The 26,548-nt window shown below is 32.2% G+C and overlaps 3 protein-coding genes across 3 annotated transcripts; 1 reads left to right on the top strand and 2 right to left on the bottom strand.

Moving 5' to 3' along the window:
- The first annotated feature begins 5,055 nt into the window (after positions 1-5,055).
- LOC122582685 (classical arabinogalactan protein 26) lies at positions 5,056-5,973 on the top strand. The gene has a single exon (XM_043755111.1). It carries the CDS (start codon positions 5,216-5,218, stop codon positions 5,639-5,641), a length of 426 nt encoding a protein of 141 aa, XP_043611046.1. The 5' UTR covers positions 5,056-5,215; the 3' UTR covers positions 5,642-5,973.
- Positions 5,974-13,947: 7,974 nt separating this feature from the next.
- Positions 13,948-16,073, bottom strand: LOC122582317 (protein NETWORKED 3A). Its single transcript, XM_043754687.1, has 3 exons — positions 15,919-16,073; positions 15,460-15,576; positions 13,948-15,020 (listed from the first exon to the last, which is right to left on the bottom strand). Exons 2-3 carry the CDS (start codon positions 15,557-15,559, stop codon positions 14,404-14,406), a joined length of 717 nt encoding a protein of 238 aa, XP_043610622.1. The 5' UTR covers positions 15,560-15,576; positions 15,919-16,073; the 3' UTR covers positions 13,948-14,403.
- A 1,824-nt stretch (positions 16,074-17,897) lies between these two features.
- On the bottom strand, positions 17,898-24,606 carry LOC122582019 (sodium/hydrogen exchanger 2-like). The gene is made up of 15 exons (XM_043754364.1): positions 24,597-24,606; positions 24,237-24,426; positions 24,028-24,146; positions 23,255-23,352; positions 22,891-22,950; positions 22,406-22,452; positions 22,121-22,315; positions 21,419-21,465; positions 20,860-20,926; positions 20,677-20,777; positions 20,470-20,571; positions 19,965-20,103; positions 19,491-19,553; positions 18,898-18,984; positions 17,898-18,299 (listed from the first exon to the last, which is right to left on the bottom strand). The coding sequence occupies exons 2-15, from the start codon at positions 24,414-24,416 to the stop codon at positions 17,988-17,990; spliced, it is 1,617 nt and encodes a 538-aa protein (XP_043610299.1). The 5' UTR covers positions 24,417-24,426; positions 24,597-24,606; the 3' UTR covers positions 17,898-17,987.
- Between the last annotated feature and the right edge of the window lie 1,942 nt (positions 24,607-26,548).

Consider the following 26,548-nt stretch of genomic DNA (forward strand, 5'->3'; position numbering starts at 1 on the left):
TTCAAATCCTACAGCTACATGATGATCCATGTTTAAAATTATCACCTTCAATTACCTGCCCTGCCAACTACTCACTTTTTACTACTTTTATGTTTTAACCGCAACTTTGCAACCTGATGAACCCATCCTAAAGTTAAAATTAGTCAACAACAAATGCCTTCAATTTATAACAACTCCATAATCTTCTTTGACATCAACCAAACACCAACTTTCACGCTAAAATTTGTGTTTCATTTTCATACATTACTATTATATTATATACTTTACTAAAGGAATTGATTGTAAAATTTCATGTATAAATAAAACAAATACCATTTACTAACATAAATATAGTTTGGAAGGAGTCGTTTAGGCCTCTTAAAATTTCTAAAGAGGCGCAGGTTTAAAACCAGGCAGTCCTATCTCCCTTGAATTTTTTTTCTTTCCTTTTCAAACTTACATTTTGCCCCCCTCCTATATTTTTTTTCTCTTACCCCTTTTTGTTCTATTGTTTTCCTTTTTAAACCCCTGAGGTTGTGCTATATATTTTTAAAATTTTTTAATAACTTTAGTTGTATCATTTTTTTTGTTTATTTTTATTTTTTACCATTTTTGAGATTTATACTTTGTAATATTTTATTTTATGTACCTTTTGATTTTTTTTAACATAAAAGTTTTTATAATTTTTTTTCTTTTTTGGTTTTCTTAAAAATTAAAACATTTTCTCTTTGTTATTTTTGAAAGTAAACATTAACATGTGTTGGATTATTTTTGCTTTTATTTGGAATATTTTGTTTATTTCTTTTAATTTTCTAATTTATTTATATCAATAATAATTCTTTTTAAGCTAAGAGCAAGTTTAGACTATTTTTAAAATTATTCTACTTTCTTCTATATTTCTTTAGATTTTAAAGTTTTATTCTATATGATGTTTTTACGCTTGATAATGTGGTTGGGGTCTTGCCCTTAAGTAAACATTTGTTTAATTTTGATTTGTTTCTCTAAAGGGTTATTAAACATTATGTTTCGCAAAATTGTTATTGCAGGAATAAACACTTTTAGGTTGTCGCTATTATGGTATTGTCCTAAAGAAAACGCAGATGGGATAATTGTAGCCCTGCAACGCGGGGATTCGAACTACCTATATATATTAAAGGGCATGGCTATGAATAGTGCCATGCCCTTTAAGATTTTGCCACATGTCACCAATTAATGTCCAACATGTGTCACTTGATCAATGGTTGATTTTATACCCCGTAACGTTATTCGGATTTTGTCATATCGGATTTCGTTTAAGTTTTTTCTCTTTCGGTTATTCTTGATTTTTTTCATAGATATTTTTGCATAGTAACCCGCTTATGTAGCGAGTTGCTATTTGTTAATGTCACACCTCGTAGACTTTGCTAAATCGCAACCCTTACGGATTTTATTGCTTGTTAACTGCTCCATCTTGACTAACTTTAACATCTCTAGATTTAGTCATTCAAAGTCGTATATTGCATTCTGGGTTAACTCTTAACCCCTTGTTATCTTTATTATATAATTGTATTTATTTGTATCTACAAAATGAAACCACCATAGGTTAGGCAACTTGATATACTCACGAGCGATCCCAGGTTTAAACCTCCGGGCAGGAGAAGCTTTAAGGACTCCGTTGTTTATTTCGCCTAGTGATGTAGTTTTATCCGTAACTCATTCAAAAATTATTTTTCTTAATGATATTATTTAAGTCCTGTAATCTTCAACCCCTTGAATCTTTAATTATTTTTGTTAGTCAGATCAAATCAGGGGTGAACAAAAACCGGACCGAAAATCAAAAAACCATGAAAACCGAAAAATGCGAAACGAAAAAACCAATGGATTTCAGTTTTGATTTCTTATAAACCGAATTTTTTGGTTCGGTTTCGGTTTCAAATGAAAAGTTGAACCATAAAAATCGAATCATAAAAATCGAATCAAACTAAAAGTATATCTTGTTTACGTACAAAATAATAATGGAATATTCGTGCGAGTAAAAGAAACTTGTCATTCTCGAGTAACCTGTTATCTGACGAATGACATATATGTTGAATTGGACTTTTACGAGAAATCAAGCTTTAGCATTTCAAACCAGGTTTTTTTTTTTTTTTAACGGCATGTATGATAAATCTATTTTATTAGCAAAATACCAACCAGCAACCACCATAATTGGCGGAGGCTTGGACAAAATTCAATGTGCCGTCATAGAATTATTTCTTTCGATTTGTATATATTTTTTGAAGAAATGAAATTCTGTTTAGGAGTAACAAGACAAACTTCCACCACATGTTACACAGACACAATCTTGTCCCTTTCCTAAACCACTTATTATCTGACAACCTGTTTTCACACTACCAATCCGCTGACACTTTTTATCCTCACACAAAACTCCACCAAAAAGTTACTACTAATAAATAAATACAATTCATGGTATATATTTTATCGCTGGTTTGTTGTTAACTTAAACGGGTCAAGTGTAAAACTATAAAAGGAGTAGGGGTTTTCATGTAGGAATATCGTTCATATAAATACTAATCGTAATATTCGAATTATAATACAAAATTATTAAAAAAACTTAAATAGAGGTTGAAATTACAATACATAAAAAAAATCCGCAAAGAGAAAATGTAAAGGAACTAGTAATTTTGATTTCTCATGAGGATTCAAGTTTTAGGAGGAGGTTATTTAAGAGTATTTTCATGAAGACCTATGCTTCATCCTAGGCTTCCGAACTAGTTTAGGAGTAATATATAAGATAGTTTACAAGTTAAAAAAATAAAATTAAAGATAAAATGAGAATTTCTATGCCGTTCTTAAAAAAAATGAGAATTTCAATACTGGTTTCGCACCCTCCTAACCGCCCGCCACTAGGTGTTAGTTATAAGAAAATTTTATTCCACTAATTAGATTAAAGCTCTTCCTCATCATAAGTCGTAAACCATTTACAAGTACTATTTAAGCAATGTGGAATCCCTTCATGAATAGATCGATATTTCTAATTATTACTGTTTAGTTTGTTGTAATCCTCATATATAGACGAACACATCCGGCTAAATATATCAAGTATATTAGTAACACATACTATTTACTATTTGTGTCCAGAGTAGGTGAAAAGTCATATTTTTCACAAAATTACCAACATATATATTCGATAGGATGTTTAGGTTACAATAGAAAGACGAGTCGTTGATTGTATATTTGTATGTAAGTTAACTAGCTTGGCTATTTATTATGTGACAATTTTCAAATCTTTTCTTGACTACTTCAACATGTTTACTTAAAAAGTATTGTTTTTGTTTGTAACTTTAATGAATAGTCCGTGAATGAAATAAATCTTGGCTACTCTTGTATTATACCGGCCTCCTGAAGATATCCGACAGAATTACATAGAAAAAAATTCACTTACATCAATCTATCTCCACCCGTACGTTCTAGATAAAAACATGCGTGTATATAATATTAATATTAATTTCTACCTAAACAATACTTTAATTTCTGCATAAAATTTATACTCCGTACATTTCTTTATTAGACCACGAAAACCTAATTACCTAAACATTGTATTATTGTTTTGTGACAAGGGAAAATATGAACTAATTAACAGAAAGTTAGAATATACATGACTTTAATGTACAGTAGTTATGTCAGATTGAATATATATTTTTGGAATTCTAACAGCAGGGGGTGAATTCAACTATTCAAGGTGCCAACGTATATAAAAAGAGATCCACTTGACTAGCTTAATTTGCTAACTATGGTTCTACGCGCGCCATGGTCTAACAACTATACTAATTTTATTTTACTTTTATGAAAAAAGAATGAGATTTTTCCTATTCCGATTTCCAAGATTGATCTAACAAAATTTAAGCCTGAAACTTTTTGTGAAAAGTTAAGACCAGGATTAATGTTATTTACAAAACCATATTGGTTTGCAATTGTTGATCCTATTGATGTTAACTAGACCTTTTGAATTTTTGGGGATTCTTAGCATTTGTGGTTTGATCATAATTAAATAAATGGGTACGTAATTCATTCAATTATCAGTTTCTTATTAGCTAGGCAGAAAAGAAAACACTACAATAATTATAAGTTGAAGAATTTGACTCTTACAAGAGATCGAGTAGTATGCATTTTCAAGTTGAAAGTTTACAAAGGAAGAATTACTTGTATTCGCATAAAAAGTCACTCACAGTTGTTGGATGGGGTCTCTATGTCTTATTTTTTAAAATTTCTCACAGATGCATCAAGAATTATATTCTAAATAAGTAATTAAATAGACAATAGAGCATTTATGTTATTTTGTCAAAACAATGGAGTAATATTTAACAAGGCCTTAATTGATGAACTTTTTTATTAACTTTTTTTCCTTACTTTTTTGTATCGATCTTTTAGTGAGAAATAATGATGTTACTAATGAAAACACAAAATGCACATGAGTAATTGTAATGTTCTTGTTAGAAATGAAAGGTTATATAGCATGGTCGTTACAACCAAACCAATTCAATATATATAATATGAGGGATTGAGGGGTAGTCTCCGGAGTGGGAGACTTGTTATTGAGCAAATTAAACTAGCCCGACCTTGTAGATTTTGGCGAGCAAAATGCCGCAACACGCACACATGCCCCGTTTCATTCGTTGTTCACTTGCAAATTTTTCTGAACTCATGATTGTTGCCAGCAAAAGGTCTTGATTTCTCGCACATCGCTCAATTCCTTGGTCGTTCTCGAGGAAAATGACCCGACGCGATTAAAAAAAAAAAAAAATCAATATAACATGGATTGGTTTATTAACTCATGGATAGTAAAGTAGTACTGTATTAAATTTCTTGAAGAGTTTCAAACCTCCCAACAGTTTACTTGAAGTCAATAAATCAACATTAATTTATAATACTACTCTTTATTTATGACAATTATATGCTAATAATTTTGAGTGAGAAAAAGTACACAAAACATGTTACTTTTGTTGGACATACCACACCACCTATATTCCAAATCCCATATGATTCCTAGCTACATCAATTATTCTAAACATTCATCATGTACATAACCTCTCTTTCTATTTCTCACTCTCCACATTCTATCTATCTTTCTATACTTACACTACAAACACACTTTTCTGTCTTTCTCTGCATTCCCATAAACCACAAGAAAACACATTGATTACACTTTCTTGAATACAACTTGATCATTTAATTTACTCCATCATCATCATTTAATATGGCACAATCAAGACTACTTACTATACTTATGGCATTATGTGTCATATTTTCTTTACAGCTATCATCATCATTTGCACAAATGTTGCCAAATACAATCTCTGCAGCACCTGCATTACTTCCATCAACATCTTCACCACCACCACAATCTTCTTCTTTATCCCCTGCTTTATCCCCTGACATCACTCCTTTATTTCCTTCACCTGCAAAAGGTGATCAACTTTCACCTAGTGAATCATCATTGCCCACTATTCCTTCTAGTCCTAGCCCACCTAACCCTGATGACATTTCAACTTTTGGGCCAAATACTATGGCCATTTCACCATCTGGGTCACTTCCTGTTTCCTCTTCTGTTGGGCTTGGAAGCACTTTCTTGATGGTTGTTATGTCAATAGGGGCATTTTGGTCATTTCATGTTTTGATTTGAAAGGTGTCATGACTGTTGTCTTCTAAGATGCTCGGTTAAGTTTGGGCATTGGAGGAGGAATCATTTGGTGATGAGGGCATTTTGGTCATTTTGAATGATGTCACTTATGGTACATTTTTTGTTTGATTGTGAATGGAGATGGAATCATTGGTGGAAGAACAACAAATCATTTGTCATCTTTATTACTTTTTTTTTTTTTTTTTTTAATTTTCTGTTATTCTACTCAACTATTTGTAGATTTGCTATTCAAAAAAAAAAACTATTTGTAGATTTCACTTTTACTTGCCTTTTTCAAGGAGTATATATAAATATTTTACAGTGATATCTTGTTATGTTCTTGTGGTCATGTTACTTTAGTGCATCATGTGATAAGATTTGTCTTTTTATTTTTATTTTTAAAAGTGTATCCAAAAGCAAATAAAAGTCTTGCCTTTTAGCAGTCCTTATCTATTCTTTAATCTCTTTTTGGGACTTGAAGGACTGAGCTAAACAAAGCATTACAATTATTAATCATTGAAGCATTATTATTTGAAGTGAACCATATTTTAAATGTCAAGCACCATCTATTGTTTAAGTTTTGTTCTACTTTATATGCACTATAAGTTCAAAACCATGATCAAGTGATCATATGTCTAGTGTGTATCCAATTATGCATTCAGACCCTACAATCATTATGTTATGAGTTTAAAATTTAGTATAAAAAAGTGCTTATTGGTCCCCCTTTGCTCCATTTCAAAATCATGATCGATTAAGGACTTAACTTATGACCTTATAATTAATCAAACCTGTGTGCTTTTCTCAAATAAAGTATATCACAGTTTTAGGTTTCATAAAGAGATCCACATTGTATAATACAGTCTTCCTCAATGATTGTCAAGTGACCATTAGTCTTGTTTGTTTTTTTAACCATTAAGTGACTGAATGGATAAATAATGTCTGTGTGGATTAAGTCAATATAGTTATTTTTTGTTTATTAAGTCAATAAAACAAACACTTTTGATGACTCAATAGATTAAGTTTCTTTGATTAAGTCATGACTTAATCTATTAAGTCTTAAACAAACACCACCTGAGTAGTATCCCATTAAGATCCTAAAACCGAGGTTGCGAGTTTAATTATCTTCAAAGACCATGTTTAAGAGGCATGGCACAAATTATGTCTGTTTTCCATTTCTATATTTGGTATCCTCAGATATAGTCAAACCATAGTAGTGTAAGGTTTTATCGAAAGAATTAAGATCTAAGATGCATGATGATTAAGGTATATCGGTATGACAATAAGTTTTACTTTTCGAGTAGTTAACCTTCATACCCGAAGCCAAGTGAAAGCAATCAAGGATGCGAGACAAATTTGAGGCATTGTTCATGGACCAAGCTAGTACGCTCTCATAATGAGACCATGCTCCTCAAATTAGAGATGATATAAGAAAGAAAAAAAATACGTGATTAGCCAAATTTTTTATAAAATATATCAATTTAGCCAAGTTTTTTTTTATAAAGTTTTCACAAAATAGTCAGCAAAATAGCAATAAATTGTCAAAACCGTAATAAGATTTTCAAAATTGATATGAGATTCATAAAAATGCAATGTGAGTTTGCAAAATCACAATGTGATTGTGCAAAATCGCACACATTTTGAAAATCTCGTAGAGATTTTGCCAAGTCGTAATACTTTTTTAAATAGTTTTTTTAAAACCGAAACCGATCCAAACTGAACCGAAAAAACCGGCAAACCGATCGAACAAAAACCTAATCCAATGGATTTGGTTTTCTAAAAACCGAATGTATCGGTTCGGTTTTCGGTTTTAGCTAAAAACCGACCTAAATCGACCCATACTCACCCCTAACACAGATACATATATATATATATAATTCCACCATTTTTATAAATGAAAAAAGAAAAAAGGGTAACAAACAATCACACGCTCCCTCTTTCTTCCTTCCCTTCTCTTTCTCCTTCTTCCCCCATCGTTGACTTACCCCGATTTTGCCTTTCTCTCTCCTGGGGGAACTGCTGGTGGCGGTGTACCCACACAGGCTTGCTAGCAGCAAACGTCCACCCTGCGACCACTCCCTCCCCTCTAATGCAAATACTTTGCGACAGTTCTTACCCCTAATATATTTTTTTTTGGAAAATGCACAAAATATATAACTAAAACTTAAAAAATATGATTAACGTGGAATATAAAAAACACGGAGGCATATATAATACTAGTTATAATAGATAGGCCTACAAATCTGGTCTAAAAATATGACTAATCCATTCAATTCTTAATACATTTTTTTGACAAGTGAATTTTATCCTAGACGCGTATGGTGTGTGCTAATCGCACAACGAAAGGGTCCCGCATTAAGCGGATCTTAAATAGTCTTTCTCACCATACCACCTCCTTAAATGGAAAATACCGTCGAGGAGAACCTACCGCTCGAACTTGAGACCTTGGAGTAAACTCCCCCGAGGCCCCACATAACAGGTTTAGTAAAATACTCCTGGCCACTGGGGTTTTTTAATACATAGATTACACATTTTTTCTTTGTTAATTTTTACAACTGATTTTGTCATGTGTCAATTATTCCTTGTTAAGCATAGTTTTAGGCCTACTTTTTAGGCACATTAAACATTCCCATATAAGTACTGATATCTTACTTATTTGTAAACATAACATCTACTAACGTTCAAAAGAACATTCAAAAATGAAGGATTTTGGTATTCGACAAAAAAAAAAAAAAGGATTTAATTTTAGGTGAGATGTTGAAGGCATCAAAAATGGAAACTAGACTCCTGGATATGAAAAAGATTGAACAGTTCTTCGATTGCGTGATTATCATAGCCATGAAATGGTGATTTCTTGTTTTGAATCGATAATTGGTGGCACCATTTTCAGTTTATCACAGAAAAGGTACAAGCATTTTTCTTAAGTTTACAGTAAAATGCTGTTGTTGGTATTCATATTCCATTTAAACCTGGCATACCCATTATTCTATTACTACTTTGATGTTTAAAAAGTTATATTTTTTTCAAACATTTAATCGGTATACGACATCAGGGAAACCACACCATATAATGGTGAAGCCTTGCACGTACTCAAGACAACAAGATATTGACCATGGGCCGTTACAAGTATTCAGAGAGAAAAACTTCAAGGTTTTGTCATCCCTAAAGATCGAACTCAAGACCTTGGGTAAAAGCGAGAATGTCTCTAACCAGCTGGGCTAGACATCATTGGCTAAAAATAATAATAAAAAAAGAAGAAGTTATATTACTTTCCAAATTGAATGACTAAATCTAAATGTATGCTGTTTAATAAATTTATTACTTTTGAAATGTTCATAAAATTTTATTACTTTCTTGATATTCAAAGAATTCTATTACTTTTTGTATGTTGTTTAATACATATAAATATAGCATGTTATTTAATAAATCTAAATGTGGTATACTGTCTTATAAATCTTCATAGGCGAGGAAGCTAAAATCGTCATATTTTGAGATTACAAGAATGTAAAATTGTTAACATGTTCCAACCGGCATAGTAATCAATTGTTATTTGGTCAATTACTATGTCAGACGGGATATCTACTCTTGACTCTTGAGAGTTCTACATTCTTATAGTCGCAAAAGCTGAAAACTTTTAACCGCGTCCCCGATCAAGATTTATTGAACACCATACTAGATTTAGATATACTAAACCACACGTACAGTACATTTAGATTTATTAAACTGACATACAATAAAGTAATGGAACTTTTGAATACCAAGAAAATTATAGAAATTTTTTAACATCAAAAAATTAAAAACCTTAACTGGTGTGCTTATGACTCTTATACAATAACCTTAACTGGTGTGCTTATATCATGTAATTTCTAGTTGCTTGACGTTTTGTTGTCTAGATGTTGCACTTTTAGTGCATGGACATTTGTAAAGTCGATTGGGATCAACCTGATCACTTGTTTTTATTTGTGATATAATAACATAAATAAGGGGTAACCTTTTACCAAAAAAAAAACACATATATTTAGATTTATTCTTTTAGATCATAAAGAAGTAGATTTTTTTAAAATCCAGAAAGTAATAGAATAATATATATACCACTTTTAATAGAGAGTGAAAACCAACAACCATTTTACTGAAAATTTAAAAAATCTGCTTATACCTTTTAAATGAAGATTGTTCGTCAATTATGAGTTCAAAAAAAAGAAACCACTGTTCCCATAGCGTTGGTAATCACGTAGTCGATGAATATTGCAATCTTTTGTATATTCGCTAGTTCCATTCCTGATGCTTTCAACATATCACCTAAATTTAAATCTATTTTCTCTCTTTTTGTTGTTGTCAAATACAGAATAAATCCTACTTTTTGAATGTTTATTTTGAACGTTAGTAGATGATATGTTTACAATTGAGAAAGAAATGAGTATTATACACATTTGTGAAACGCGTATGTTTTCCAATTTAGTCCTCTAAGCATTCAACGTTAATAACTTTAGAGTAAATTATTTTTTCGTTCCTGTTGATAGTTTTTTTACTTTTAATCTTCCAAATGAAAAAGGAAAAATTAAACCTTTGAATTTGATAAACATATAAAACCCCTCATATAACCCCCCTAAATTTTATATAATTCTCCTTGTTTTACTTAAGATAGGTACTGCATATTTTACCTAACTTTTTTATGAAAAAAATATCAATTTTTACATTAAAGTTGGGGGAAATTTTCAATCGTGGCACTAGTGAGTTTTTGCCCATTAACGGAGGCACGCCCAAGAAGAGTGAGGGCATGATGGTTTTTTTTACCTTTTGCACTTTCAAAACCATGATTAAGGACTTAACTTATGAGCTTATAATTAATCAAATATGTGTGCTTCTTTCGAATCAAGACTATTTTAGTGTTAGACTTCATAAAGAGATCTACATTTCATAATACGGTCTTCCTTAACCGTGGTGACCATTTGTCGAGTAATTGCCATTATGATCCTAAAACCTTTAAGTTGTGAGTTTAAGTATATTCGAAATGCACATATTGGCTTGTTAATTGGCTTTCGAAACCATACCTCGAAGACCAAGTGGCCAACTGGTCCAATGGTGGCCAATAATCTTGGAACGATTCCTAACTTCATTAAAATCACCAAACACAATTGTAAGAGTGTTAGCATTAGTACAAATATTAAGGAGGTCAAACCAAAGCTCCCTTTTCAAATCCAAGTCTCGAGGGACATAAACATTGATCATGATTAACTACGGGATACTGAAGTTACACCAAGGATTGAAGATGACCAGGAAGTCAGGAACCCTTTTCCCTCGAGTTTGAAGATAAAAGTAAAATGGGTCGGGCCACAAATTGCAACAATTCCACCTGATTTACCATCCGAATGAATGACCTTGGAGTCATCGCCCCACATAGAACGAATGATATGTAACGGAAGGTTTTTAGACATTGATTCTTGAAAACCAATGAGGTAAGAAGAGTCCAAAGAGACCAAATCGTTGTTACTAATGAGGCCATTACATTTAGAATTCTAACATTGAGGTCAGAACTCATAATTACTGTCTGAAAGAGTATCTTTTTGATTTTCCCTAATACTATATACTTAGAAACACCACCATTTAAAGGATCAGAAAGTTCATAGAAAACGCACCTTTTAGAATGCTAGGATTTTGAGAAGTCATTCTGATAACAGAATGTTCTTTTTTCTTTTTGTTGATGGGCTCAGCTCCATTACTAGAGGCAGTAGTAGTTTGGGTCGAGAGGTTGTTAGGCCCAAAAATGTCATTTGGGTCTATAGCCCGATAACTGGACATAATGTAGGTCTCGGTTCAAGGGTCCTTTGAACTTATGACATAACAATAATGTAAACAACATTTGCTATTCTCAAGCTCTGGATTTACAACCTACAAGATCTGGAAAACCAAATTACATTATACAACTAAAATACAAATTACAAGCATGACCCGACATTGTCTAAGAAACAAAGAATGACCCTTAAAAATCGAACATCAACACTTACAACGCTGTACGTACTTTACTACTAGAAAACGTGGAGGATTAACGTGGGAAAATAGAAAACGCGTTTCACAAAGGTGTATATAATAGGAGTAATAATAGATAGGCCTTAAATTTGGTCTAAAAATATGACTAATCCATTCAATTGTTAATACATGGATTACACAGTTTTTCTTTTTTACTTTTTATCATTGATTTTGTCATGGGTTGATTATTCCTTGTTAAGCATAATTAGACCTACTTTTTTGCACATTAAACATTTTCGATATACTCATTTCTTCCTTATTTGTAAACATAATCTATTAGCGTTCAAAAGAAACATTCAAAAATTATAGTTTTTTTAGTATTCGAGAACCAAAAGGAGAAAGATTGAACATTTCATACGTCATCAACTGTGCGTGATTGATTACCAAAGCCATGGAAAATGGAAATGGTCGTCTCGTTGGCAGCATCTTCACAAAAAAGATACAAGCATTTTTTTTTTAAAGTTTTCTGTAAAATACGGTTGTTGGCATTAATCCTCCATTAAAAAAAATGGTATACCCATTATTCTATTACTTTTTTATGTTTAAAAAATTATATTGCTTTCTGATTTGAATGAATAAACCTAAATGTATGTTGTTTACTAAGGTTTTTAATTTCTTAATGTTTATAACATTATTACTTTCTTGATGTTCAAAGAAATCTATTACCTTTGTTTAATAAATATAAATATAATATGTTATTTAATAAATCTACATGTGGTATGTTGTTTTATGAATCCGATCAGTGGAAAGCTAAACTCTTCATATTTTGAAATTATGAGAATATTGAAAATAGATTTTTATTTGGTCAATTACCATGTTAGTCGGGACTCTCTTGACACTTTTACTTTCTCATTGTCCCAAAAGCTAAAAACTTCAGCTTCACACCGATCAAGACTCATTAAACACCATACTAGATTAGATATATTAAACATCACACTACATATAGATTTATTAAATAATATACAAGAAAATAATAGAATTTTATGAACATTAAGAAATTAAAAAACATAAATTTAGATTTCTTAGATTTAATCAGAAAGTAGTAAACTATTTATAATAATAATAATAATAACAATAATAATAATAACAATAGTAATAATAATAATAATAATAATAGAATAATGGGTATACCAACTTTTAATAATGGAGGTTGAGTACCAACAACCAAAATTAAAAGAAAAAGGTTATCTACATACATTAACTGTTCATTGAAATCATATCTGAAACTTCCCGTTTTATGTAAAACGAGGCGTTTATCGTCCCGTTTTATATAAAATGTCGCGTTTGGCCGGTGTGTAGATAGTAAAAGCTACAAAGAGAATTACATGTGGTCTGACACACATGTCAGTCATACCCCTGTTTTATGCACCGTTTAACCTAATACGTAGCCTTTTATGTAAAATGGTATTCAAAACGGGGGAATGACTGACATATGTGTCAGACCACGTGTAATTTTCCCTATAGCTTTTATTATCTACACTCCGACCAAACGTGGCGTTTTACATAAAACGGGACGTTTTAGATGTGTTTTTATTTTTGATGTATCTAGTAGCACTCAAATAAAAACTTTAAGTGAAGATTGTGCCCGCCAATAATGAATTCAAAAAGTAGAAAGTAAAACCACTGTTTCCATGCCTTTGGTAATCACGCAGGATATTTCCATCTTTTTTGTATTCACAATTCACTAGTTCAATCTTTTAAATACGGGAGAATTGCAACAATTCCACCTGATTTAGCATTTGACCGTATTACCTTGGAGTCATCGACCCACATAGAACGAATGATATGTAACGGAAGGTTTTTAGAGATTGTTTCTTGAAAATCAACGAGGTAAGAAGAGTCCAAAGAGACCAAATTGTTGTTAATAATGAGGTCATTACATTAAATTAGAATTCTTGGACTCGGAATGAGGAACATTGAGGGCAGAACTCAGAATCAGTGTCTGAAAGAGTAATTTTTTGATTTCCCTTATACTATACTTATAATAAACACCACCATTTAAAGGATCAGAAAGTTCATAGAAAGCGCACCTTTTAGAATGCTTGGATTTTGAGAAGTCATATTCTGATAACAGAATGTTCTTTCTTTTTTCTTTTTGTCGATGGGCTCATCTTCATTACTAGAGCCTAGTGGCAGTAGTAGCTTGGGTCAAGAGATTGTTAGGCCCAAAAAAATCATTTGGGTCTCGGTTCAAGACTTCAAGGGTCCTTTGAACTTATGGCATAAGAATAAGAATGTAAACAACATTTGCTATTCTCAAAGCTCTGGATTTACAACCTACAAGATATAGAAGCCAAATGACATTACACAATTAATACAAATTACAAGCATGACCCGACATTGTCTAATTAAGAAACAAAAGAATGAAGCTGTACTCACTACTAGACGACTTACAAACAGTTCAACAAACAATGGCCCCGAAAGTTCCTACACAAATACTTTGTGACATCAAAACGACTATCCATCTTATATGCTAACTAATCTATTTTTGTTTAAACAAACAACATGAAACCCTACTTGGTCTTAAAATATAACTCTGAAGGAACTAGTGACGTTTGTTTAGGATGACCCGACATTATTTAGAAAGAATGTGTCTAACTATACCTTGACTGACTCAAAACTCAAAAGGATGTCTTAGTGGTATGTAGTACTACTATTGAATAACTTTACAGTGGAACAACACCATTGAATAGCTTTCCCCAAAATACTTCTTTCAATTTGTTGAAATCAAATGGGTTGCTTCAGCTATTTGAAGAATCCTTCACGATTCTTGTTTTTAGGATCACATTTTCTTGCTTGAGAAAATCGACAGAAAAACTAAGTTGTCGTATCACCTCCATCTTCTCTTCATCTTTCTGAGCCAACTGCTCTTTTTGAACCTTGTTTTCTTCTTTCAACCTTTCAACTTCTTCCCTCAACTTCATTATCTCTTCTTCATTAAAAGGGTCCACTTCTAAATCAACGTTTTTTACGTCTACAACAACTTCTTGATCATAATGAGTATCTTGGTCTTGTTCAAGATCATCTACAACTACAGAATCAGTATCACCAGAATCATAGTCATAGTCAAAAGACTCGGAATAACTGTCATATGATTTTTCTGATTCTTTTATTAGTTGGGAAGTTCGGAACTTGGATAAGGGTAGTGGGCAAGATGTCCATGGAGTTATGTTTCGACTTCCAGAATCAAACTTGACTTGATCATATTTCTCAGCTAGTGAACGATGGGCTCGATATAGATCCTCAACAATGTTGATAAGTTCGGGTCGTTTCTTGTAGTACATTTCTGCACGTTTTGCGAATGAATCTGCATCTTCCTCAATCAGTTTCAGCATTGCCTCTGTCTTCTCATCCAGCTCTATCAATTGATAACAATAGTAATTTTAGTTAAACATATTAATGAAGTTGTTTATTAAATATTTTCTTATAAAAAAATGCCAAAATGGAGTAGCATGTTAAGTATCATCTTATAAAAAAATGGATATATAACCTAGTAACCTACATATTCAATTAAATCTGATTTAGTAGGTTGTGTGCGTTTTCATTACCCATTTGGGCTTGTTAGAGATAAATATAACCCGAATTGACCCATTCGGCCATTCATAAGTAAATGGGTCAAAATCGTCACACTAAGATATAATAACCCAAAGGTCCACTTATTATAATTCTCACTTCTAAAAGTACTTTGAGGGTGACTGGGGGAGACAACTAAATTTTATTTTAACCTATCTACAAAACTATATATATACAAACAAAAACAAACAAACAGGCATAATGTATGTAAGTAGTTAAATTACCTGCAAGAGTGGAATGTAGCCATGGGGATTTCCTTGGAATACTATTACTTTGACTGTCAAACCACCACCATTGTGCTGATAACTTACTCTTCAACTCCATTAGTATTTCTTATTTACCTTCCAACATTCCAATTTCCAAATTCAGTACACTTTAAATAAAACAGGACAAATGCTACAAAATAGTACTACTCGTAGTAATTAACTTTTTTCCCAAATATCCACTTAGTTAATTAATAGTTTTTAAAGTCCATTTAAGTCCCAAAAAAAAAACATTTTAGTAGCTTAGCTACATAGGGTGGAGCTAACACAAATTCTTATTTAAGTTCTCATTCTAAAGGTTAAATCAACATTATTTTTCTAATTGACCCGTCGGGCAAGCGACTTTGGCATATGTAAAAAAAAAAACACAGAAACACAAGCATTATAAAAAAAATGGACAAAGTAACAAATAGAGTGTACCTTAAAGAACAGAAGCAAGTGTTAATGGTGTTCTCCCTCTCTCTCTCTCTCTCACTCACTCTCTAATGAAGAAGATGGCTGTTAACAGTGTTAAGATATATATATATATATAAGCAGGATGTATCACAAAAAAATGGCATGAGTGTTAACGGGCATGAAGAAGGGAGCGTGTAGAGTGTGTGAAGACAAAAAAGAAGCATAAAGAAAGAAAAAAAGTCATAAAAATAATAAGATCATGTGTTTTACATTCATCACCTAACGGTCGAAAAATGTCGGCCCAATCATCATGAGCCCAACGGCTCACACAATATATTCATGCATTGGCCTTTATTGTTGACCAAGTCAATAGCTGGAAAAATAAAGGGGAGTACCCAATGTTATAAAAACCCATTTTTGTAACCGAACTCACCAGTTGAACCGGTCAATCGGTACTTTTTAAACGGAATTCGCTAAATAGTGCCTCTAATGCATATGTTAAAAAGTATTCAGTAAAATATTTAATGAAGTCTAATTTTTTAAAAGTATATAAATATGCTATCAATTATTCATTTAAAAATAGAAATTGTTTGGTTAATTAATAAACATTAAATATAATTGGGGTTAATTCATACAAACAATTTATGCACCTTAAATACAGCCCTTTAAGGCTGTATTTAAGGTGCATAAATTGTTTGTACATTTACCATGAAAATCAAGGACGGACTTTTAATATGGAAGGTAAATATAATTTTTAATTAATAAAGAAATAATGAGTTCATTAAATGCTTCTTATATAACCCACTATCCTATATAACCTATGAACACACAACTCGTTTGACCTAAATTCAATTTGTTAACCTAAGGACCTACCAACCCATATGACTTGTGTCAACTAAAATTAATCTACCAACTCATTTAACCCGCCAACCGATTTTTTGTGGATAGGTGGATTGGGTTTGGATTAACGGATTGACACGGTCATCTCAGTTAAGTCGACCGCTAACTACCAATTTCATTTACAAACATTTAATCTGTTTCGTTTTTTATGAATAAGTTTTCAAGATAACCTTTGTTGTTTTGTTGTTTACACGTAATTATTTCATATCCCGTCTTTAAAACGCTTCCTTTTTTCTTTAACATGAACTAAAATAAAAGTAAAATATGTGCATTAGAAATTTTGAAGTCAACAGTCGATAAGTCGATCGTTATCACTTTCACTCTTTTCATGGGTAAAAGTTGATAAGCATCGTTTTTAAATTTGATTTAAACCTAAACTAAAATATACTGATAAATTATTCACCATCTTACGCATTGTGCGTGTACAATTTTAGTTTGTGAATAAAATCGTTACACATTAAATTAATTATGTTGTGATTTTTATTGAAACACATACTATGAATTGTTTGACAAATAACTTTTGTGTTATCCAATAATCATATTTTCTTTTTCCTTTTTTAAAATACAGAAATATAGTTACAAATATAATATTATTCAAGATGTCATTACCATGTCGCATTCTTTAACCAAACATGTTTTAAGATACAAAAGACATAATTACAAAAATCGTGTAATTCTAGATCTCATTACCCTGCCATATTCTTTGAACAAACTTGTTTTGTAATTCTAATTTTTAATTAAAACATACATGCTTCCTTCCTTTTTAAATTATGTTCTTTTTATTCTAATTCATTAATTATATGTTTTAATAAGATATCTTCCTTCCTAAATTATATCCTGTATATTTAATGGTGGAGATTAAATGTTAAATATATTTAAAGGGTTAAGATTAAAAACAAATCAAAATATTTTCTCTTAGCTCTACCAAGAATATATATAATATATAATTCACATGAATAATAGTATTTTCTGTATGCTAATTGCTTAAGCGATCTCCACTGAAAATCTTCAAACCAGCAAAATATTGTATAGGTCGATAGAATGCAGCTATGAACCAACCCAAACTAATGAGACCAAACTCGACTATTTTCATTTCTAGATCAAGTAAAGTGATTTATGTTATTTCTGTATTTAGTTGTGACTTGATCGATAACACAAAATTCCGACTATATACAAAAACATAGTCCACATCATTAAGTTAATGCCACGTCACGGGCACCAGTGACATAAGATATGAATCCCCTTCCGCCAAAAACTGGACGCATGAAAGCATCATCAAAGGTTCTCCAATAGTGATGAATGCTGTTGGTAGGATTGTTAAAAAGCATTTGTAGATTGGTTGTGTTCTGTAAAGTTTCATCCTCTCTTCTTTCCGCATCTACATCAGGTCCGTGGCCTAGAAGTGGCATCATGATGGACTTTGGACTTGATGGTTGCTTGTGGTCCACGTTTGATGATTGAGGCAATAAAAGGTTTATAATTGGCTTAGTCAACAATCCAAACACCTGTAGATAAAACATTAAATTGTTCATTTTAAGTATCTGATTAAGTAATGTAAGTAAAGCTGAAGTAACAGAAATTAGACATATTGACGGATAATACACATGTCCTAGTCCGACTGGTACTCCTAGAGTGACACTGCCACAGCCCATAACGATATAGGACAGGCTTATTTAAAACTAAATTACGCTAAAATGGGTGGATGGGTTGTGTTTAGATTTTAATAGGTCAAATGGGTAATAGTGTAATACTTAAGACCCAATAAAAATGTAATGGATTGAATGTCAAACAAGTCTCTCAACTCGATCGCTTTATTAAAAATAAATTATTATTATTTTCCCATACTTGGGTATTGTTGTTCATTCCATTAACGTTTTAATGCACAATGTATTCATAAAAACTTTTCAAAAATGGACAAAAGAATTGATTGCAGGTTCACCAATCCAACTCACCTCTTTTGACCTGTATCATTACACGTTTAACCCAACTACCCGAAGCCCGCCCATTTTGAAAGTATAGTGTTTTTGTAAATCAACGAGAAGATATATATTAAGCTAGAACTACAATTACGAAGAGACTGAATAAAGGCGTATAGATAATTACCACGGTACTGAAAAGAACTATAATTATGGTACTGGTGATCAGTAGTGCATTTGCTGGCTGAATAGATTGCTCATCAGACCCTGTAAACTGCATATGTATCATATAACATAAGCATGCAAGTTAATACTTAATACTACAAGCAAGCGACATAAATCATTCTTATCCAACTACTCGTACAAGTTAATACCCAATAAGACCCCAAATGAGCATTGTCAATATATGAAACGTCAGCTTTTAATTCACTGAATCCAAGTTATAAACCGTATGGATTTGACTTTCTCTTAATAGGAACACGAACTATCCAGCTTAGGATCAAAAAATTATACCCATTGGTGAAGAGAGCAGTTTTCAAGATTAACACTTGATAAATTTGTTCTTGTGGCACAAGAGAATAACTTAATCTATCGGGAATTGATAAATTGATAATGTTAGCAGTTTACCACATATCTTGATAAATGACACGGTGGTTCATTACAAGATTGTACAATATGCCACAGCGGTTCATCACCTCCCTAATGTATAGTATCAAAAATATGGTAATTTATTAAAAAATCGGTGAGCAAAATTAAGTCTTAAAAAATCTCTGTTTCTACCTTCTTATAAGCAAGCGCCACAGAGACAGCGCCCCTCATCAAACCAGCCCACCAAACTGTGACCTATGAAAGATTACTTCAAGCTCATTAGTAAAAGCATACACATTATAATCTATAACTTATATAAACTATAGGAATTTCAACGGTCAAACCGGCCATGCTAAAGGATGCAACTAAAATGATATCAGGTCAAACAGGTTAAGAATGATCCACAGTGTATTGTGTTAAAAGGTTAGATTACTTATGTATTTATATAGGTCTTGTAATCAAATTTACTAAATACATATATAAAGTCTAAAAAACCAGACAATTCTATGGTCAGACCAACCTGTAACAAGTTACAACGCACACCGAAGATTATGGGTTTTGAACCAAAAAAGTTTTTACCCATTACCCAACATGCTCAACCTAACATTATTCAACCTCTGACATTGATGGGTGTAAAAGCTTCAGTGAATACTTGCAGTTTCTTACCTGCTGCTTAAACTCAATCTTGTTACTCATACGGTTCGTGGTTAAGTTGGATATTATTGAAATAGGAAACACAAAACATGCTCGGCCAACCATCATTAGTCCAAGCAGTACAGCACTTGCTCCAAAAGATTGTAAAGGACTGCACAATTGAAACCACAATTAAAAACAAGATGCTATAATACATGTGTTACTAAAAGGATATAGATACCAAGATGGGTGGATCAGGCTGGTTGGATAACAGGTCTAAAAGTTGAATGTCTATACCATGTCGGGTTGGTCGCTAACACTTTTCACCCACTAAGTTCTTTTTATATATAAGAAATGTGATAATTATAATCACAAAAGCAAAATTATTATAATGATACTAATAATCTCATAATAAAACTATTTAAGAATTAGAGTATTGTACATGGGCGAATAATAACCCGTTCGACCCATTCCTAAGGAGTTGAAATTGCCACCTCTGCAGAATTGTTATGGTAGTAAACGATATGAAGAAGGTTACCTGTCTTTGACAAATTTCCATTTTTCCACATCCAGGGAATCCATACCAACATACATGAAGATGAAGATTTCCGCAATAAATGACATTGTTGCAAAAGCATGCCTGCAATCCAACAACCTGGTATGAATACTCTTTTAATAAATTCTACAACGATACGTCTTTCTAGAATTAGTTGTCTTGAGACAAGGTACGTAAAGGGTAACACACTTTGTAGTTACTTGTGAATTGATGGTTACATTATGCCAAGCATAGTGTGACATGACAATACCACAAAAGAATACAGTAAGGATCCCACTTAATCCAAAAACCTGGGAAAAACAAAACTAAAAAATTAGCCAAGTGTGAAAATTAAATTCCATATGTGAACCATTAATGGTATAAACTACTTACTTCAGCTAAAACGTATGAGAGGTAAGCCATGAGTATCATAAGAGAAACTTCACGATCTGTTGAGTTCCTGAATATTGACATAACTTGAACTTTAGCCAATGAATAATGGTATGAACATGTAAAACTTACTCAAACATGCTCACAAAGATAGTCACCTCTACAAAATGTAGTTTGTTAGTCTAAGTACGCGGACTCTTTTCATATTTGGCATGCAGAAGAACTGTTTTACTTATATTGTCACTCCTAATGTGAATCTAGATATGTAACTGAACCCACACACTTTGATGGCCATTAAAGAAATGCAAAATTAAAGTTAAACTGATATATGTGCATATGGAACTTTTCTAGGGATCATTTTATTAATAATCTCATGTGATAAACAATTAGAGAATCATTGAAGAAAAATTTCTAGTACATAACCAGATCACCGTTATTCAAGCTTTTATCTGTTGGACAACCCACACGATTCTCATGTACACAAAAAGGAAAAGAATTAACAGCATGCCAAAATCCAACTTCTAAATATAAATGAAAGGTCAAGGGCAACATCAATGCACACCTTCCAAAATATAGAGTTCTAATGGTGAATGAACAAACCAACCCAACCTACAAATATAGCAACAAAGGGTCATTTGCAGAAAAAACTGAAAGAAGAACAAGTATGAGGTATAAGCATGCATAAACAAAAATGCGTAGGAGCAGCTAAAAGGAAAAATAAAAATCAATAATAGGTAGGTATTAAAGACTTTGTTGTCAACCCGTCTCCAGTGTCAAGATATGTGTGATAAAGACATAAAATCTAATGACAGAGGGAAGGTCAAAAGTCAAAACCAAAGATCATGTTCATTCAGATCAAGTTAATTCCAATGCAGGAATGAACCTAAATTTTGTAAATCCAGATAAGAAAAATGGATAGGTGCATCCAATCATATGTTTCTAGCAAAGTAAAGTTTCAAAACAATTTGACCAGATATTTAGGTTTTCGACCTATAACCTACTAAACCTCTTTAGTCTTTATGCAAGTCCTGTAGCAAACTAATTAGTGATCAAGATGGTTGACAGTATTATAAAAAGTTGAATAATATGTCTGTAAATTAACCTATGCTCATTCAGGTGATTTGGGAGACTACTTTTAAAAACAAATATGTAACGCAAATGCAAATTTTCAATGGACAAACATACCGTCAAAACATAAGAAACTAAACCTTGACTAACAGAAGATAGTATGTGTATGTATAGAGAGTGAGAACGAGAAACTTACCAAAACTCCCAAAAAAGTACTTAATACGAATAACGACAAAAAATTTCCAGCAAACTTAAGGGCAGTGTATGTGTTCATGTCTGATAGGTCAAATTTTGTAATTGCATTGAAAAGTACAACTGATGTGGCATCATTAACCACACCCTCCCCAAAAACTAGACTGTATAGTAGTGGCGTTTCTTCCTGATTTAGAACCTGTTCATAAACTACCAAATTAATCACAATTGATAAAATTAGTCATTTTTTCGTTCATCAGCAAAAATTTCTTAAATCTGGAATCTTTACCTGCAAGGTGCAAACGGAATCTGTTGCAGAAAAGATGGCTCCAAGTGCTTCTCAAAATTAAGCCAAAAGACAACATTTTGAATGATTAACAAAACATGATCTAGGCTGACAATAACTGAAGCAAAACATTTCCCCATAGACATAAAACTAAAGAAAAAGAAACCACTGCAAAAGCTCAAACATATCACAAAAAGACCAACGGATGCTTTAATGAACAAAATGAAAATCATCAGTAAATTATACCCATAGAAAATATATATCTTATGATATCTCAGACAAATGAAAACAATTGCTTAAAGAATCTTTCAAATGCAACACTATACTAGTATAGTACTATATTTTGAGCAGATATATTTATTGAAAAATCAACTTTAGATGTGTAATGTTATACACCAAAATGAGCAATTCCTTGACTTCTGTAATGGAGTATAAAGGAACATGTTTATGGAATAATAAAAGAATTTAAAGGAAAAGAATGTACATACAAAGATAATCCTTCATTTCAAGGTAACCGATGTCTAGTTTAGGGAACAAACGTGTTGCACCTGAATTAAAATCGAAGTTACAGTTTAAGAAACAATATAACCAAATGGAATCATCATCCATACTCGTGAATTCAAGCACCCCTGTAATCTTAGAAAATATCAATAATATACTGTTTAAGGCTATTATTTACATGTGTCGAGCCTGGACACAAGCAAGCAACAGAATAACTACTAGCAATAACAAAGTACAAGTAAGTGTGGACATCTAAAAATTATGCTTTGTCAGATTACAAATGAATAAAACATGATATAATAAGAAACAAATAGTTCTTCCATATAGAACCTTTAAAGCATCTTAACATACCGAATGATATAATGGCAAAGGATACTAATGTACCAATGGCTCCAAATGAAGTAATAGTCGTGAAATTCTGGAAAAACCGTTTCTTTTTAACTTGAAACCTGGCATATAGTTCATGTAGATTAGAATGATGTTAAATGAAATGTCTTAAAGCATACATCAGTAAAAGAGAAGACATAAGTACAAAAGATGCCATCATATAGTCTGCTTGCAAATTTCATTAAGCCTCGTGATATAAAAAATGTTATGTTTGACCCAATGTCCAGATTATCCCTTCACAAAAGTAAAGATAGTGAACCGAGTGAAAAATATTTACCTTTATAATGGACAAAAAACTGTAAATTATCTTAAAATGGTTCCTCAAGAAGAAAACGCTGCCTTTATGATAAAAACATATGAGAGAAGAATGTGGCAGCTCTTGTGAGACAGAGGAAGTGGCTAAAGACCAATCCTTTTATACCTAAAAGGTCTCAACATGCCAATATGAAGCATACTATAACCAAATTAAAAACATGATAATTAAGTAGCCTATTCAAATTGGTTTTTAAAGCTTTTGGTAATTAAGAAAGTCAAAATAGATGATCTTTATGTATTTGACACAATGAAATACATACATAAGGTAATCAATAGCTTCCCGTAAACCTGTGTCACATATTCACTAGGATAATAACGACATTGAACTAGATGTCCATGGATCATATGTCGACTTGATTATTTGGAAATCAATTGACAAGTTGAAAGAAAAAAAAGAATAATGGAAGGAAGATAGAACATACCCTGCATTGAAGATAATCGGTGGAAGGAGATAGATAAAGAAAAACTCCTGCTTGAACTCCAATATGTGTGAGCTTGTACCACCGGAAGTTAGTAATATCACACAACCCGTGCCTAAACCCTGTGAGCAGAATACAATTCCGTAAAACTAGACTTGTCATAATAAGTTATGTACAATAAGATTTCATTATATATATATAATGTAACTCACAATTGCAAGAGCGGTAATAGATTCATTCATCCATCGACTTTCTTCAAGAAGATGACCAATTACAATGCAAGCACAAAGAAGTGCTGCAAATAAGGCTATGTGGTGAACAAAATCTGTTTCGGATTCTGAAGTACTCATTAGACCATAGCTTGCTTCTATAGGGCTCACATTGATACTCATGTATAACTTGCTGAAATTTTGCACCATATCATCAAGCATAAAATCAATTTAAAGTCAACATACGGTGATTTTGATACCGTTTTTTGTATCATGAAACTTGTTATCACATGCAATTTGTTTATGCATCAACGGATTGCATGATTACGGAAAATATATAGATATACCAGAAAATGAAATTACCAAGAGTTTGTACCTGATGACAATTGATTTTGTATATTCAATTCCTTGTGCTGCATAATAAAATAAGAAAAGTTTTGGAATATCTATGAGAAACTAAGGAAAAATTTGAGTGGGAAACAAGAAGAGTGAGTTAACAAACAAACAAATCAACTTTGTAAAAACCGCTAAACATAGTTTTCTTTTATCTTTTTATTTTTGTAATGTGGATTACATATAGAGAAAATTCTATTATAAAACCTAGTTCTATATTAATTAAAATGAAATTACTCAATATATACAAACAAACATTCACAAAACAATTTATATAAGAGTTAGATTTATGTTCAGACTTTTACCCAATGTTTTAAATATCAGTATATATCGACCGGTATTTGAGGGTACTCCGGTATTTTAATCCCAGTATTTTCACTATTCCAAACCGGGCCGGTATTTCTGGTATTCCCGGTATTTTCATTTTTTTATAATTTTTTCAAAATTTTTTTTATTATAATTTAATGTTAGTTTTTGTTATTTATGAAATTTAAACCATATATTTTGTTATAAAATGCTTATTTGGTATTATTTTTTAGTGAAATAAATATGTTTTTTGACTATTTTTGTTAAATTGTAACAAATTTTGTATAATAATAATAATAAAATAAACTAAATAGTCGTACCGACCGGTATTTCCGATAATTCCGATAATACCTGTAATACCAGAAATTTTTTCCACACCGGTATGATTAAAATACCGGTTTTTAAAACATTGCTTCACGGACACGGGGCACGGCCAATCAACATGACGTTTCAAAGAGGTTCAACAGTTTCTTGGTTGTAAATATGTGTTCCCAACAAGATTGTGGCCGAACACAACGAAGAGGGTAACGAACAACACCATATAATAATTAACTGCTCGATCCCGTTTACCGGATTGAACACCACCCCCGTCCGACCGGTACCGGTGGGGTGGGGACCGAAATGGAGACCATGGTGCCGGTTGTGGTGCCTATCGATTGGAACGTTACAAACTGTAACATTCGCGAAATTTGACTTTAGTTGACTCGTTAGACATATGTACTTTTGACTTAATTGGTATTAATTAGGTGTTATATGATCGAGTTGCTTGAGATATAATCGTGTTCAAGGTGTTTATGTGAATTAATGATCGTATGAGTAAATTATGTTCGTGTACTAGTCAAGGTTGTTTGGTAGTTTTAGTTGGTTGATTAATGAATGTTCAAGGTGAATTATGGTGGAATTTAGTTAGTTAAGTGCATGGACTATCCATGGGTTAACCCTAACCAAAACCCATGTCCATCTACCCAACCCTATCCCCACCCCAAGTCTTGCCATCCCCCTCCCATTCATTCATTTTCCTTATCTCTTTCTCTCTCTTAAATGCAAGAACATTTAACTCTCTTGCACTCTCACTCTCTCTCTAAATTTAATACATCAGATTAAATGTTTCAAGCAAGACTTTGTTAGGGTTTTTCATTAATATCATCATCTCTTCATCATATCAAAAATTTGGGTTTGTAAGTGCAAGGAAACTCCTTATTCGGGTCATTTTCGGGTTTGACACTTTGGTGGAAGATTTGGTAGGTTAAAACTATCTCATATTCACCATTACATGTTTATAATCCTGTTTCTTGTCATATTCAAGTGTTTTCGGGTCACGAATTGAGCCAAAAGTCGAATTAGGGTTTGTTAGGATTTGTAATGGGTCAAAGCGAATTTGAAACTAGATTTGATGTTTTGAAGTGAAATCTTGGAATGGATTGTGTTCATTTGAGTTTGTTTATGTCCAAATGTGTGCATTTAAGCTTGAAATCAGGTCCTAGATCCTCCTAGGTCGTCTATGGGGTCAATATGAGTGTTTTGGGGGTATTTGGCTCGTGTTGGTGCTGAACTGGGTGGGTTGCGGCGCAACTATACAAGTTGCGGCGCAGCTGAAGTGTTCTATTTTTGAGCTG

The sequence above is a fragment of the Erigeron canadensis genome, chromosome 9, assembly GCF_010389155.1.
Source record: "Erigeron canadensis isolate Cc75 chromosome 9, C_canadensis_v1, whole genome shotgun sequence".
NCBI classification, from domain to species: domain Eukaryota; kingdom Viridiplantae; phylum Streptophyta; class Magnoliopsida; order Asterales; family Asteraceae; genus Erigeron; species Erigeron canadensis.

What these genes read in the sequence shown, in the direction of transcription:
- LOC122582685 (XM_043755111.1), top strand. Translation starts at nt 5,216, where the DNA reads ATGGCACAATCAAGACTACTTACTATACTTATGGCATTATGTGTCATA.
- LOC122582317 (XM_043754687.1), bottom strand. Translation starts at nt 15,559, where the DNA reads ATGGAGTTGAAGAGTAAGTTATCAGCACAATGGTGGTGGTTTGACAGT. An exon ending in GCTACATTCCACTCTTGCAG is followed by an intron (nt 15,021 to 15,459) that starts GTAATTTAACTA and finishes ATCAATTGATAG; the next exon opens with AGCTGGATGAGAAGACAGAG.
- LOC122582019 (XM_043754364.1), bottom strand. Translation starts at nt 24,416, where the DNA reads ATGAGTATCAATGTGAGCCCTATAGAAGCAAGCTATGGTCTAATGAGT. An exon ending in ATTCCGTTTGCACCTTGCAG is followed by an intron (nt 22,316 to 22,405) that starts GTAAAGATTCCA and finishes GTTTATGAACAG; the next exon opens with GTTCTAAATCAGGAAGAAAC. An exon ending in TAGTTCTTTTCAGTACCGTG is followed by an intron (nt 18,300 to 18,897) that starts GTAATTATCTAT and finishes TTTTATCTACAG; the next exon opens with GTGTTTGGATTGTTGACTAA.